General features: G+C 33.9%; 1 protein-coding gene across 1 annotated transcript in view; it reads right to left on the reverse strand.

Moving 5' to 3' along the window:
• Positions 1–16241, reverse strand: part of FBXL17 (F-box and leucine rich repeat protein 17) — a gene marked incomplete at its 5' end in the record, with an annotated part of 290375 nt that overhangs the window by 82265 nt on the left and 191869 nt on the right. The window contains one exon of the mRNA XM_009648672.2: positions 15601–15677. Within this exon, the coding sequence (XP_009646967.1) occupies positions 15601–15677 (77 nt within the window). The remainder of the gene's footprint in view (positions 1–15600; positions 15678–16241) is intronic.

The following is a 16241-nucleotide window of genomic DNA, read 5'->3' on the forward strand; positions in this document are numbered from 1 at the left end:
TCCCCAATTTTTTTGAGGGTCTCACCTCAGAGCTCCCATTGTCACAGCCCACATTCCCCTGGCTGAAACTGCATCTTAACTCTATGTGGGCCAGTCAGACTGCGGAGACAATCAAATCCCTGGACCCCTATTCTCCTCTGTTATTCCCAAGGGTGGCCAGCACCTATTAGTGGTTCCTAGGTGATCCTGCTGTCTTGCTTGGCCCTTCAGAGAAAAGTTGGTCTGGCTCTTAACTTTGGAAGAGATTGGAAATACCTATGCTGCACTTAGTAAAACATTAGGAAAGTGAAAAGAGGCCAGGTCTAGGTAAGAGGGCACCTGCAGTAGCATTCCTCACACAAAGTGACTGAAATTTAGCAATATAGATCCAAAATTTGCAATGGCCAAAGTTAACACTTAATTTTTTTCTTTTTTTCCCCCCAAGCATTCTGGAACATAACAGTGAAGGCCGATGTCTCCAAAACAGATCAATGTTACCTCGAGACCATCAAGAGAGTTGAAAGTTACCATAAACTCTGTATTCAGTGTAGCAGAATTTGAAAGTATTTTACATAATCAATTAAAACTTTGAAAAGCAGAGAGAATCTTTTCTGAGTTCCAGAACAGATCAAGGTTCCAGCTGACAGCAAAAAAATCCAAGGATTTTTTCCCTAAACCGTGGCTGCACATGTTATTGCTGTGACTGATTGGTTTTATTTTGAATTCTTTTGCTTTGATTCCCATACGTCTAAAGCTGCTTTTATTCCCTATGTGATATCATCAGATGTTCAAGATTTAAAGTCTATGTCAGCAAAAAAACCAACAAGCCTTTCCATCTTTCACAATCTGATGTGCACCAACCCTCATTCAACAAAAGACCTGTCAGTAGCTCCATTATCAAGTACAGTAATAAGCTTAACTTTCTGTGTGTAGTTCTAAGCCACTTCCCATAGGAACTACACAAATGCTTCTTTGTTAAATCTTGATTCAAGATTATGGACTTTTTATCTGCAAACTGCGAGGTGCTTCAAAATCTCTAGTACTGGAATCTTTCATAATCAGACGAGTGACAATACACAAAGTTGCAACTATGATGATTAGAGAATCATGAGCATCCTACATAAGGATGAGAGCATAGATGTGTGGATAGGTAATTTCACCCACCTAAAGAGAGCTATGCATACTTACACTAAAAAATTATTACAGGGTTTCTGTATGTTATCTGAAACAATGAATATTTCCACATGACCCATATAATTAATTAAAACTCCATGAACTGAGGAACTGAGTTCTTGTGCGATGGGTTGTATCAGTCCCCATAGATTTCAAAATTAATTTTTTTTTTTTTTTTTTAAATACCACAGCACAGTAAGATACCTCAATGAGATTCAGGCACTTTGTAAATTTGAAACAGGTTTTGTGCCTGCACATTTCATATATATTTCTCAAAACTGTTTACAATTTAAGTATTGTTATTTCTTTGTTTGGCAGGAGCAGCAATATTTACAACTGCATGAACAGAGGTAAATATAAGAGAGCACACCTAATTTATACAGTCCATTTCCCTTCCATTAGAGACCTTCCTCTTCCTAAAATCAAATTAAATGGTATTATGCATTAGCAGAAAGTAATCAAATTGCACTTTATTTTATCAGAAAGACTACATTGTTGACCTTTTTATTTTGATTAAAAAAACAACACGGATGCATGTGAAGAAATTTACCAGTAATGTACTTGACTTACAAAATGTTCAACTGCATTATAAATAAGTAAAATTTGTAAAAAAATTACTTTAAACTGCTATTTAATCTTCTTTCTTTTCCCTTAAAGACATCCTTGTAAGGTGTGTGCTATTTCTGTACTCCAAAGGCAATTTTTCAATTATGATTATATAAGAAACAATTATAAAGAAAGAGCATTCATCCAAGGTATTTTTTCTGTGTGCATGTTTGTATATGCATGTGCAGTTACTGTTAAATGCATACATGTGCAAACACATGGTTGTTGGCAAACCCCTCTACATAAGAACATGAAAAGATGTTGCACAGATTCAAAACCAAGTGTAACTTTCAGCTTCTTTTACAAAACACATGAAAGACCTCACTGGTCATAAATCATAGCTCATAAGAAAATATGGATTTCAGGGGGAACAGAGACCTCACAGAATTAAGTTTCTTTCAGTTTGCAGTCTCTATTAGTTTCAAGGTGTACTCGTGTATTTATTGACGAAAGGACAAAATAGGTTTCTTTTTTACTCCTTTTTTCTTAGTAATAACGTTTGATCAAAATGGTTTCTTAATCTGCCTCCTTTAATTATCTGACAGCATGGTAGAGAAAACATGTTCTGTTTATATAAAATTGCTGATCTACATCTAGGAAAACTAAAGAACTGATTTGTCCCTAAACTACCAAAGAGAAAAAAAAGAGATCATTTAAGTAGCCAAAGTGAAATCTGTGGGTATTACAATTTCTTTCAGACAGACACAAGCATCATTTCAAGGATTTACAGGTAAAAAAATGGATACTCTGATCCAAGATTTGGATGGAGTAAGTATACAGGTTAGTAGCTGCCAAAGTATCGCCCCAAATAAAGTACCTTTTTTCCCTTGAAAATTCCCTATCAACAGGTTTTCCCATTTCCTCAGCACATACAAGAACAGTCTGATGTGTACCCCCAAAGAAAGAGCTAAGCCCACCATGGAGTCATTCCAGTACATGGGTTCAAAGAACTCCTCATGGAGTCATGTACCACCAAATTCAACATAGAAGGCACCAGCCACTGTCAATCTGATTGATGAATGTGTTGCAACTAAAATTCATAAATCAAAGAAAAGGCAGTGAAATTTAAATATATTACCATACTCACTTTTCTTTAAAAATGTAGCTCCAAATAACTTCCCATCTCGTGTCATCTGTCTACCTGGCTGCCTGAGGTACCCAAAAGCCTAAAGGATACCATGTTCCCAGTCACCAGTCCTGAGTTCCTCTATGTGACAAAGTTCCTAAAAATTATGGACAGCAACACCACTTTACAACATCATTAGTTATAACTGCGACTCCCCAGTTTTGGGTCTGGAAATAGCTTCCAAACTCTGTTACACTATTTTTATTCCTCCTTAACATTAAACAAGAGAAAAACAATATAGTAAGTCAGATAAAAAAGTTTTATGGTGGTAGAAGAAAAGGAGTCAACTGTAGACTAACAGTGAAAGTTACGTTCCACTGTTATTTCACACTTCTTTGGTCAAAATAGGTACAAACCTCTACAACTAGGGAAATAGCAGGGATTCAAATGAAAAGTGGGAGGAGTATAGGAGGTGTACAACACATGTAATCTGGGATTTGTTGCACCAGACCAGCAACTGATTTATGTTAATTATGCTATGCGTCTTTTTACTAGGCAGCACCCATGAAGTCCTCTCTTTCACTTTTTGTAACAGAGATGATACCAGCAGAGCTAGGAGGTTAGGATCTTAGGGGACTTTAACCTGTATTGCTGCTCAAATGTAAGTGAGTTTTCTTCACTGTGTTTGCTTTCAAAACAAAATGAAACTTAAAGAACTTGTGGTTTACCAACATGAAAATACAGCAATATCCAAGCAGCCAAAACAAGCTTCTACTTTTTTTCCAGTATTCCCACTGGTTTAAAACAAAGCTATAGGCAACACTGTCACTGACTTGTAATGCCTTTTCAATGTAAGTGCAAAAAGAAAGCAAATATAATTAATTTCACAAGGCATTAGTTTTTTTCTTTAAATAGTAAGTTACTAAGTTAAAAGGAAGGAGTGAAAAAAGTGCTCATGGCCTAAGGAAAAATTCAATGTGATAAATATTCAGCATAAGAAGCTCCTGATAGGAAAGGCCACTGGTTGGCTCACTAAGAAACAGAAAGTTTTTTAATGAGTATTTGCTAGCACTTGTTCATTTCCGATTTTATTACATTTCAGGTTCATTTCAAATGCAAAAATAATGCACATTTCTTCTTCCCACAAATACACTGCTGTGGTAAGATCTGAGTTATATTGGATATGAAAATGACGGAATCAAAGATGACTCAAGAGGTCATGAGCTGAAACATTGTCCAGAGACCTGGTGGAACCTCCATCCCTGGAGGTCTTCAAGAAATAGCCAGGCAGAGCCACAGTGGACCTCATCTAGAGCTGGTGACAGCTCCACCTTGAGCACAACACTGGACTGGGTGATTCACAGAGGTCCCTTTCAACCAAAATTTCTATGATTTTTTAATCACACCCTATAAATTGTTTGGCTAATGTTTGTGTTCAACCTCTAACACAGAAAGACCTAGATCTTTGAGGAATTCTTACAAACCAAGCTGATGAACAACTCTTAATTTCATTCTTGAAATTTTTGTTTCCTAGTTGCTTGTTAAACTTCATAAGAGTAATTTTTTAAAAAGCTTTTTTTTTAAAAAAGGTCATTCTAGGATGCTTTCTTTGTATGCGAGTGAGTTGTCAACTTAAGATACCTGGTGGATGCTTAAACAGAGAAAATACTTTTGTTTAAGTTGCATTAACACAGCAAGATGAACAAACTAATTAGTTATTTAAGAAAACACAGGTAAGGGACTGTGAACTGCTAGCACTGTTGACAAGTTGGTGTTCATTACCATTTAAGTTGGTACAAAGAAAAATGAGCTACAGTGTTTTGAAACATAAATTTGACACTAGATTATTATTACTGATGTAGGCCTACAGATTTAATCAAGGAATGTATATGCTTCCATACTTGAAGCAGAGAGAGATACTGCTACTACATCTTCAAATGAAAATGATTTATCCAAAGCATAAGATACAATTTTCAGTGCTTTCAAATTTTGTTAGTATGGAAACCTTATTTTGCATTTCACCTTTATTCTAATATCCATACATGGCAGAAGTACCAAGTTCCTAAAGTTGCAGAGTTTCTAAAAGATAATACAGTTGCATCTTGCATAGCATAAATTCTATTTAAAATTTTTTAAAAACTCCAACAAAACATTGACCTGGACAAAAAATAAAAAGTATTGATATGTTCAGATTACTGAAAAGTTTTGTAAGTTTGTAAAATTGGATCTTTATATCTAGCTAGTAACTTCAAACTTTCCCAATATTTGTATTCTTTTTAGAAGTATCTAAATGGGTTGACATCCATGGAAGTTATTTCATTTATCAGGTACAAAATATGTATACAAATGAACAGAAGACTGTAAACTGTATATTTTTAAAAAAATCATATATATAAAATTTGTTTTCTTACATTATTGAAGAATTCGCTTTATCTACTTTATCCCTTTCTCTTTGTACTAACAACCTTGACCTATACATTTCTGGATATATTTTATTACACTTCTGTATTAGGCATCTTGTAATTAGAAGTAATATGGTTCAGCATGCACACCTAAAAATTAGGGGCAATGGCACCAAGCCAAGAAAAACTGCACATAAAGCAATCTTGTTGTCTGAGTGTTTTGGAAAGATACTTGACATTTCAAAATCTAAAATGATCCCACTTGACTTATAAGGAACTAAAATACATAACTTAAAAGCTACCTTGAGGCTATTTTTTTATAGAAAACTCTTTAAATATTTGAAGTTGACCAAACTAAAATTCTGATATCAATTTATTAATTTTTGAAGGCACAATGATTACTTGCCTTTCAGATTATTTGTGAAGTGAATCATGCCCCCTACATCAGTAACTGAGCAGTTTCTACACTCTTGTACTGTGGTGTGAAAAGAGTTTACAGTTTAAAAAGACAACATGAACTTCTTTGTATAATTCATTACAGAGGTAAAAATCAAATGCTTTTGTCACAGCAAAGCTAACTCAGAATCAACACAATTAAAGTCATGCAGAGCAGAAGTACCACTCATTCCACTTCATTACTTAACATAAAAAAATTGTGGATGCATCCTCTGTTCTTAGACAAGTTGATAAAAACCCGTGTTATTAGAATTTTATTACTGTTTTTGCTGTTGACTCATAATTCATGTTTCAAACTAATATGAATAAAAAATTATACAGTCCCTACTTCCTGATATTTAAATATTGGGCCACAGATGCCATACTTAAATATAACAGATCTATTAATGTATATAAATAATGAGGCCTTGGTAATATGTCACAAGGCAGAGATGCAATAGATTTAGAATTTGTTTCCATATTCTCCTTTCCATTCTTAAAAACACTTAACCATTGAACTCTTTTCTTTAAGTATTTTCATTTTTTTTAATTAAAAAAAAATGCTCTAAACCAATATTTTTCATATTGCTGTGACATTAGCCATTTGGTTTTATTTCTATTCTAGCCAACTACATCAGTACCTTAATCAGTACTTTTTCAGGCATTTAAAGAAAAAAATGTTTTTAGGTATTCAGTCTCTTAGTGCAATCCTTGAGACTACAGAAATTATTAAAAGAATAATTTTCTTAAATTTAGGCATTCAAAATAATTGCATTATTAGTACCTCCATGAAGTACTTCACATATTGTTTTAAGCCAGGCAGACAGATTATGGTCAAAATGAGCCTTTCCTTCAGTAATTTAAGTATTACTGGAATTCAACAACTAGCCAAGAGAAGTTACAAAATAGAATATAGAAAGGCAAACCTATCACAAAAAAATAATATTTTTAAAGACTTAGGTTAGTTTGAATAATTATGTTGAAACAACTGTATTACTTGCTAAGAAGTTTAAACAACAGTTATCATATTTACACACTTTTAATTGAAATCTCCCTTATGGATGCTGCCTGAAGAAAATAATCACTTTCATTTAGGCAACACTGAAACAACACACTAATTTTAAAATGTATTTTATAGTGCATTAAAAAGGGGATCATAAAACTCACTCCTAGAATTTAGCAGAAATAAATTGCAACTGCAAACTAGCACAGCCATTTTAAAATGTGGTGCAACTCTTTATTTGTATGATTATATACATCAACCGGAGTTTTGTATCATAACTGATTAAATGGAAAAAGACTTGGTGAGTTTCTGTTTTTTCTTTTGTGAGTCTTGTTTTCTGTCACTTAAGAAAAATACAGATGATGCTTTTAAATTTAGAATTATGAGAAGGGCTCTTAAATAATCCCCACTGAGACTAATACTAAGTTTTATAAGAACAATTTTAAATATAGCTAATGTATAGATTTTTTGAAGTATACTGGTAATTGCTGCTCAACAAATAAAAGTGGTTTAGGGGCAAATTTTAAATGAAATCAAAAGTTCAATTAATTAAATGTAAAACTGGACTATAGCAACAGTGTGTTAATTTGATTTCATTATTGGTGTTTGTCAGAAAACATTAAATGTTTCAAACATATAAATTAAATTATGTTCTAACCAAGCCAGAAATAGATTCATGATAAATACAAGTTATTATCAAGTGAATCTACCTCTGACTGCAAATCAAATGTTCTGTTGGGAATGGTATTCTCCATTGCAGTGTGAAATTAACAGATACTGTTTGATATGAAAGATTAGAGAAAAATGTAAAATGACAATACATTTCTTTGGTAGTTGGGATGGGGCTTGTTATTAAAATACACAAACAAATTGCAATGACCCTAATGTTCATAATATGATCATAATTCCATAGTTTATATGTAATAATTTATTTGCACTTTAAATCAGTCTTAGGCTGCAAACAAGTTTTTAGATAAAATAATTTAAAAAATATTTTTGCTGTGTGGTAACTCACTGAAAAGGCACCTAACACACTGTTTTCAATACAGGGGTTAACATGCACACTGAAGGAATAAAGCTTTATGTTATTTTTTAAAGGTCATATTAAACAGAAAATACAAATATCACAAAAGAACAGAAGCTGGGTCCTGGGTCAAATGAAAGTTCAGTATTATAATATAGTTTCCTGACACAGTAAATACAGCAAATGAATAAACAAGAACCTGAAAATGTATTTCTGGCAATATAGGCAGAGGTTGTGGCCATTTCAATTTTTATTGTATGAGAAATGTATTTTGGTTTTTGGTACTCAGAAATGAGGTGCATTTTTCCAAAGATTAACTGAAGCACCTCTCTCTCAAGATAAAAAAGCACAAAATTAAACTTTCTATTATAATTGATAAAGTACTGCCAAATTTGTCACCAAAGAATTGAAATAACAACTCAAACCACTAAGTTTCCCACAGAAATTAAATTAAAACAACAGTACCTGTGAATCTCTCTGCAAGACAAACCAAACCTGAAGTATAACACATCTCCATTCCACATTTAGAATAACCAATGCGGAACAAACTGTGTACAAATCATAGGCTTCTACTCTGTTCATCTTGATGATTCAAAAGTGCATCTACATCCAGCTTCCTCCATATTATACTACATTACTTTTAAGGATACAGGTTAAGGGGAACTAACCACCTTCTGGTATGACAAAGAATAGTTTGGAAGTTTGTCTCATCTCATTGCTCAACGACAAAATCCTTTATTATGTATCGTAGGACAAAGGACTTGCAACTATCTGTTATTTGAGAAATAGGCTGTTGCAGTAATTTATCTCACTGTATGGCTCTTGAAGATACACGGTGGTATCAAATCAACTTCAAAAGAAAACTGCATGGAATTTGTGTGACATTAGGAATACTGATAAAACTTAGAGAAAATGTTGGGGTTTGATAGTTATGAAGTATATAGGATGCTGACAGATTGTTCAAAGGCTCTTTTCTGCTTCAGGCATTACTTTTGATAAAGTTTTAATTTGACTTTTTCTTACTAACAATTTCTACTGAAAACTATAGGCAGGTGACTAAAATTATCTATCCGCTTGTTCAACCCTCTTAACAAAACAAAAGAAGATGCCCTCTGATAGGGTTCCCATCTCAAATTACATGAGTACATAGCTATCTTTCCTCACATTAATAATCCTCTTGGTTTCAATATCAACAGGATCCTTTATGGAAATAGAATTAAGTGTCAATATATGCAAGGCTATATATGAACAACTACTCCAAACTAAACCAATAATGTAAAAGGAAAATAAAAAAATCAGAACAAACAAGTTGAAAAATGTCCTTACTAAAGCTGTATACTCTATAATTTTTTCTCCTAGCTAGAGGGAAATGTACAGATTCTGAAATACATGAAAAGACTCCAAATCTTCACTCTGCACACTCCAACAAAAACAGTAATGCCATTTAAAAGGAGGAAGAAATAGTAAGTTACACTGTGTATTGCTGCTTTGTTAAACTACATAAAGCGCTCTAACTCACCTCTATGGGTAGAATAAGCTTTCACTAATCCTCATAATTACCAGAGTTTCTACAGAAATATTTGCTTCATAATTCTGAAAGAATGAACATTTTAATATGAAAGCAAACAAAAACACTTCACTAGCTGCTAGAGATTTTGTCAAAGGAAGTAAGTATCATTAATGCATACGAGAGGGTACAGAGCACTTACCACCTACTTATTCTTCACATAATTAATTCTTACAGTCTACTGGAGTTAAACTTGTGGCCTATCCACAAAAAAGGAACCTTAAAACTATGCAAACAACCTAAAAATTTGGCACTAAACATCAACAAACCTGCTGATTTACTTCAGTGAGTTGGCGTTTCTGAATAATTAAATAACAGAACAAAAAGGAGAGAGAAAATGTTTTTGTGGAAAGGAAGAAAAAATAAGTTCATAAGAAAGCTATATATATATATATATATATTCTTTTTCTTTCATATGTATATAACAAATTTATAAAGTAGTTAATAATACCACCATTTTATACACACAAAACTGTGTATAACCACTAAAGAAGAAGAGTCCTTAAACATTATGTATAGATTTATCTACAAGTATAAACATTACTCTCAGTGTGATTACTGTTTTCATGCATTGGGTCATTAAAAGAGTACAAAGAGAAAGAAATATGCACAGGATAGAAAAGCATAATAGGGGAAAGACTGATTCTGAGAAGAAGGGAAACTGGGCACTCAATATAGCAGCAATTCAAAATCATTTTGAAAGACAAAATGAAAGATATATTTATTTAAATGATATAAATGAAGAGATTACAAACCACTGATGTGTGAGGATGAAATAATTTTAACTCAAAAATGTTTTTACTACCTCGTCCATTCTGTCTATCCATAAGTAAATGCTGCATTTACCCACAAAAAATGTATTTCCTTTCCAAGTAATACTGTACAAAGGACATGGTGTTTTAAAAACGGATTTTAAAAGGCTAAAATTAGGAAAGAAATAGTTTTAGTGAGATCAAGCATTAGAGAGATTTGCTAATCCAAGTAAGAAGCAGAAATGAAACATTCTTTAGTGAGGAAATACCCACAGTATGCTTATTCTTTGTGATTTACATGACAAATACTACTAAATATTGGAGATAAAACTCAAGCAACTCTCATGGGATTTATCTGTATTATTCAGTAGGAAGACCCAATCCCCTGATAATTAAAATATTCTATTCTAAAATAGAAAGCATACACAGCTTAAATATAAAAACATTAGAATTTAACAGCATCTTGGAAAACTATTTTAACATCGTTAGCTGTATCTCACTTCTCAGAAAAGAATCCATAATCTAGTTAAGAAGAAAAAAATGCAACTTACAGTTACGTTTTGTCTTGTGATAGTTGGACTTGACTCAGTATAAACACTATCTTATTCCTCCAGACACCTACTTTTAACAGCTATGGCCAATCTATAACATTTTAAAATAAAAACTATATAATTCAATTATAGTTTGCTGAAACTCATTTTTTGCTTCAGCAAACATCCTCATAGAAGAAAAGCCTTTTAAAAAAAATCATGTGTCCTCAGAGACACTAAATATATCAGTAAATGATGAAAAGGGGCAATATGAAAAAGGAATACTCACAATTTTAGAAAACAAAAAGGCTACATATCTAGAAAGCTGCTTTTCAATATTCAGAATCTTAAAGGTATCAGCAAAATACCACAGTTCATCTCAGGTCCTTGTGCCAAGCTTTTCATCTGAAAAGCTTTGTGCAATTACTTTACAGCTAGAAATAGAGACTTTTTAAGCTAGGCAAAATCCAGAACTACTAGGTAATGGAAATTCTACAAGACAACTATCAAGACAACTGTCATCTTCTGCAGGTTACTTGACAGAAATTGTTGTGAGATAAACATATTCCCCGAACTGTGCTAACCGCACTCCTATTAATGACAGTTTGGGTACTTTGGTTTTTCAGAAATTTCTTAAGTGGTTTTTCATAGCACAGCTGTACAAAGTGCTGATTTTGAACACTTCCAAATTTTGTTCAAAAGTTGGTTTTGGTTTTTTTTTGGGGGTGGTGGTTTTTGATTTGGTTTAGGATTTTTTGTTTTTCTTTTTTCTCTTAGTGGAAGCCTACAATTTAAAGCCTGCCTTCAAATGACTTTCTGCACACACAGACAAAAAACACTGGTCTGACTACTTTTCTGAAGTGGAAAGTTTAGAGACTTTTATCTTTCACTATGGGTAAGAATGCAGTTTTAAAGTAATTCTTAGTAAATTTACACTTAACATTACTGCAAGATCAGACCTTTAAAACTTCTAGTCCTGCTTCCCAGGCTAGTTTCATCAAATCTTTTCATCTTTGAACACAAAATCTCACCACTGTGTTTCAGAGTGCATAGCACTCTGCACCATTACAAACTTTGTAAGTAATAATTTACTTAAAACAAATTCCCAGCACTAAGGATATCAATAAAACCCAGAACTAGAGCATAAAATTGAAAAGACAGTTACACAATTCTGTGTGCTTGCTGCCCTAGCTCAAAGCTATACCTCTTCACATCAACCTAATTCATTTGACACACAGTCTCCCCACAGCTGAGAAAGCCTAGCTTTCTTACTAGTTCTTAGTAAAAGCTTAAATACAAAACCCCCTATGTTTAAGCAAGGTTAAGGTTGTGACAGAAATCAACAAAAGGCAGGAAATTCAAAGATAACACTGACAATCCATGCTTAATTCATGATCGTTTAACAATAGGGCAAAATGGTATAAGGAACTAATGTCAGCAGCTTTAACTTCACACTGTGTTCTTGGGCAAACAGGTGGTTATCTCACAGATTATACTAATTCAGTCTCTCCTGTCAGTTTAGGTAAATTCTAGCGATTATTTAGCGTTTAGCAATCTGCTGGATGTAAAGAAACTTTTAAACTCATTTTCAGCATCCTAGCATGTTACACTGTAACAAACCCACCATTAATCAAAAATAGATTTTTAGAAAATTATGCTAGCCAAACATAACAAAGATTTCATTCTATAAATTCTTCAGAAGTAAACAAAATACTTTTTTATACAAAAAATACAAAATTAATCATTGTGTAACATGACATGAAATAGAGCAATATATTCTTTTTTTTTCACAAGTTAACAACTCTTTGTATGTACAGATGCTTCAATTCATCTTTGAATCCTCTTCTGTCTGCTTTTTTGTACAATACAACTGAACATTTCTCTGGGCAGCAAAATGTGAGAGAAAATATTGCTGGCTATGGCTACATTTTCAGGGTGTTGGGGTTTTTAATTAATCTTTTAGGCTTCAAAATAAAATTTAGTGTGTTTTGTAAATACTAATTGCGTATAAGCATGTCTGATGGTTTTGCATGCTATGTTATTGTAGAAATTGGAAAACAAAAGAATGAAAAGACTAAAATGACGAAGTTCACACTTCACAGTCTTCACTAGAGCACATTATATTACTTCACACATACATACCTCATTGCAGGGCAACATTTCTGTAATTTTTTTCTTTATTTACTGTAATTATTATTACTGTTTTTTCTTAATTTATGTCTCAAACTATTACAAATTTTGTTGGAAATTAGCAATATTACCTATTTTTTGCAGTTTAATTTATAAGCAATTATGATCTCGTCCCAGGGGTCAAAACTCCTCTAACTGCCGTTGCATCAAAAGTTGGTTTTGAACAGTTTCAAAGAGGGCTTTTAAAATCCTGCATCTGTACTCCATGCCTGCATCTGTACTCCTCCAAGCTGCAAGAAATCTGGTTACCAGCTCTAGGTACGTTTTAAAAATCCAGTGAAAATGTGTACAATTACAATTTAAAGTTGGTGTCAAGATTTTAATTTCCAAAGCAAGGACAACTAGGTGTTTCACCCTCCAGATCATCAAACAAAAAAAGCACAGTTGCATACAGCTATATGCTCCCATCCAGTGAGGGCCTCACAGAGCTTCAGGCTCTACTTACTCACTTCTTGGTGGTGCCTGAACAACTATGCATGTGAAGTAGCAAGTCCTGGTAAGACCACAGGAGACCACCTGAATGATCCCACAAGAAGTCAGCCACATGCTTCTCGGCTGATTTCCTCCACTTGCCACAAATATAAATGTGCAGAGGACATGAGGGCTTGAATAGCCTCTAAGGAAGAAGACGACTGCTCTTTTCCCTTCATAGAAGAGAGGCAGCTTCTTTGATAAAGGAAGTTTAACAACAAACTGAGCTCACAGCACTGTAAGGACCTCCCTTTTTTAACTTAACAGTACCAAAAACAAATGTGGGAAAGCCTTCCACAGAAGTACTAAGAAATAAATGAAAAAGGAAGAAAGGAAAAGGGTGAAGCCTGGCTCCACCCTGCAACACTCTTGTTAACCTAATTAATATTCACTTGCTATCACATTTTTAATCTAGACAAAGTTTTGACTTCCTTACAAAGCATAAATTATGCTTATAAATTATACTTTGTAACTGTTTATTTTGCATTTTCAGCTCAAATATCACAAGCAGATGAATGTATTTGTCAGGCTGGCATGCTGAGATGTGCTGAAGATTATAATGATAATCAATTAGTCTTAATAATGTACCAAAAAATCAGTCAGTATCACAGCTGTTTTGCTGGATGTCTTACTGATCCTTATTAGCATAAACAGTCACATTTTTAAGTAGATAGTAAAACCTAGTATCAACAGTATGAACTGAAAATGTTCTCAAAGTCCCAGTAACTGACTGGAATAATGTTGAATGACTGCAGAATCCAACACATTAGTGACAGGTGAGCCTTAGTGCACAGAAGCCAACAGAAGCTGAGGTTGGATGACTATGGTTGCCAAGCTAATCATTCGAACTCTACATATATTCTCCACCCATTCATTCTGTGAAACACACTTCCCACATTTCATCTAGCCATTGACACTTCCTTTACCCTCTCTCCATTCTTTAATAAGCAAGACTTTCCCTATCCTCAGTTTCTTCGCTTCAGTTTCTCAGTGTTTCCCTACTTTTGGGAGAAATCCTGTTTTCCTCACAATAAGTGCAGCCAATGAAGAGTGAAATCAGTTTGAGAAATTATTGATCCTCAAGATGTGGATTCCATTATTCCCATAATAAGTCTTTCTTCATGTGTTGAAGTCAGAAGGGACAAAAATACAACTACAATACACAAATGGATAGTCTGAAATCCCGCACCTCTGACCCTACAGCAGTGACAAGAAGCACTTTCATTGTCACTTTGTGTTCTACAGACAATTCCCCTCCATCAATTTCTAGCAGACAGTTCCCATTTCACAAATTCACAAATTCATCTTGTCCAAGTGGTATCTAGCCAAGAAAATCTATGTTTTCAACTTTGGCAAGAATTGTTCTGCACATGGAAGTACAAACAACTGCAGACCAAAGTAAGTGGTGGTATACGCTCATGCTCCCTCTCCTCTGCCATGTCCCAAAGCTCCCACAAGTGCTACAGCTGTGTGAGCTCATGTTCAAATACTGTGGACATGAGGTGAGCTGAACTCTGCAGACCGACATACCCTTGAATGCACCCATGCAAACCACAGTGAAGGGCAAAATCTGAAGGGCAAAATAAAAGAATGAGTTTGTGACCGCTGGAAAGGTCATTTATCACTTTGACATAGTAATTCTTTATAAAAGCTACGGAGTAAAGTTAAAATTTAAAAAAAAAAAAAAAGTGAATGAGAAACAAGATAATCAGAAAACCTGAGATATACATCTCAAAGATACAGTTTGTAAATCCTACCAAACTTCAGGCATGTAAGTGGGAGACAGATGTTTGAGTATTTGGCCTTACTGCAGAAACAAGTGTCTTATTTGAAAAAAACAAAACAAGATAAAAAAAGCAGCCTCTGCAAACACACTCAAGTGCTAAGAAGTCTTCCTATTCCAAATACAAATTCTGTCTCCCTATGTAGCCTATCAGACAGAAAGCCTAATTCCTGAGTTGCTCCTCTCTGTTTTTTCATAACAGCATTTTTAAGGTATCGTTAAGTTCATTCAAATTTTATGGCCTACAATAGGTAATGAATCCACGCTCATAGTTGCTTAGTTATCCATTTCAACATCTAGAAATCCACATATATTTTTGGAATTTCTCTCAAATGCTCTCCTGGCCTCCACGACAATTCCAAGGGCACTCTACCCAGTCTGCCCCATAACTGTCAATTCTAAAAGGAACACATTGCAGCACATACGCACACTGACTTTCACACTTCTAACCACAGATATTTTTAAACACGTCAAACACTTTTTGTACATTTCCTATTTTTATGGATTAAGGTTCTGAATTTTTTTGTCTATAACATTTCCAACTCTTTTATAAGAGTCCCTGTGCAAAGCTAGTAGAGCTCAATCTCCGCAAAACCAAAGATATAGGTATGTTACATACCGTAGTCAGTGATCTTACAAGACACTAAATACAGCTCTTTCAGGTTCCGGCCTTCTTTGGCAATCACCTCCACACATCTGGAAGACACATACAGTAAAATCACAGTTAAAAGACAATAGATCATTTTTAAACAGCAAGAGCACAATCCACAGGTGTAATGTACTGTATCTCAATTTCTTCATTTTGTGAATTGTTCCATACAATTCACTGAAAATGCATGTGGCTACATGTATACACTGGAGAAAAGTATTATTTTACATTGAATGCTTTTATATCAATACTCCCACAAGTCTTTGAATATGTGAGTTGCTTGAAATATATACAGACAAGTCCTATGGAAAATAATACAAATGTGAATTACTATTTCTTTATTACTGGGTAACTTTGGAAAGTTTCTACTGCAATATTTAAGCTTTGAAAGTTTTCTTCTAGGGAAGAACTGTAACTACAGTGTAATGAGGACAAAAGATAAGAAAATGTAACTTTAAATACATGTTTGCATTTCTTCAGCGATTATTGCAGGAGTCGGCATTCATCAGGTCATGAAATGCTACATAGCATTGGTATAACAATACGTTGCTAGAGAAGCTTGTATAGATGAGAAGAATCATAGAATCATAGAATCATAGAATCATAGAATC

Source organism: Egretta garzetta, unplaced genomic scaffold (assembly GCF_000687185.1).
Source record: "Egretta garzetta isolate BGI_Z169 unplaced genomic scaffold, ASM68718v1 scaffold271, whole genome shotgun sequence".
Lineage (NCBI taxonomy): Eukaryota > Metazoa > Chordata > Aves > Pelecaniformes > Ardeidae > Egretta > Egretta garzetta.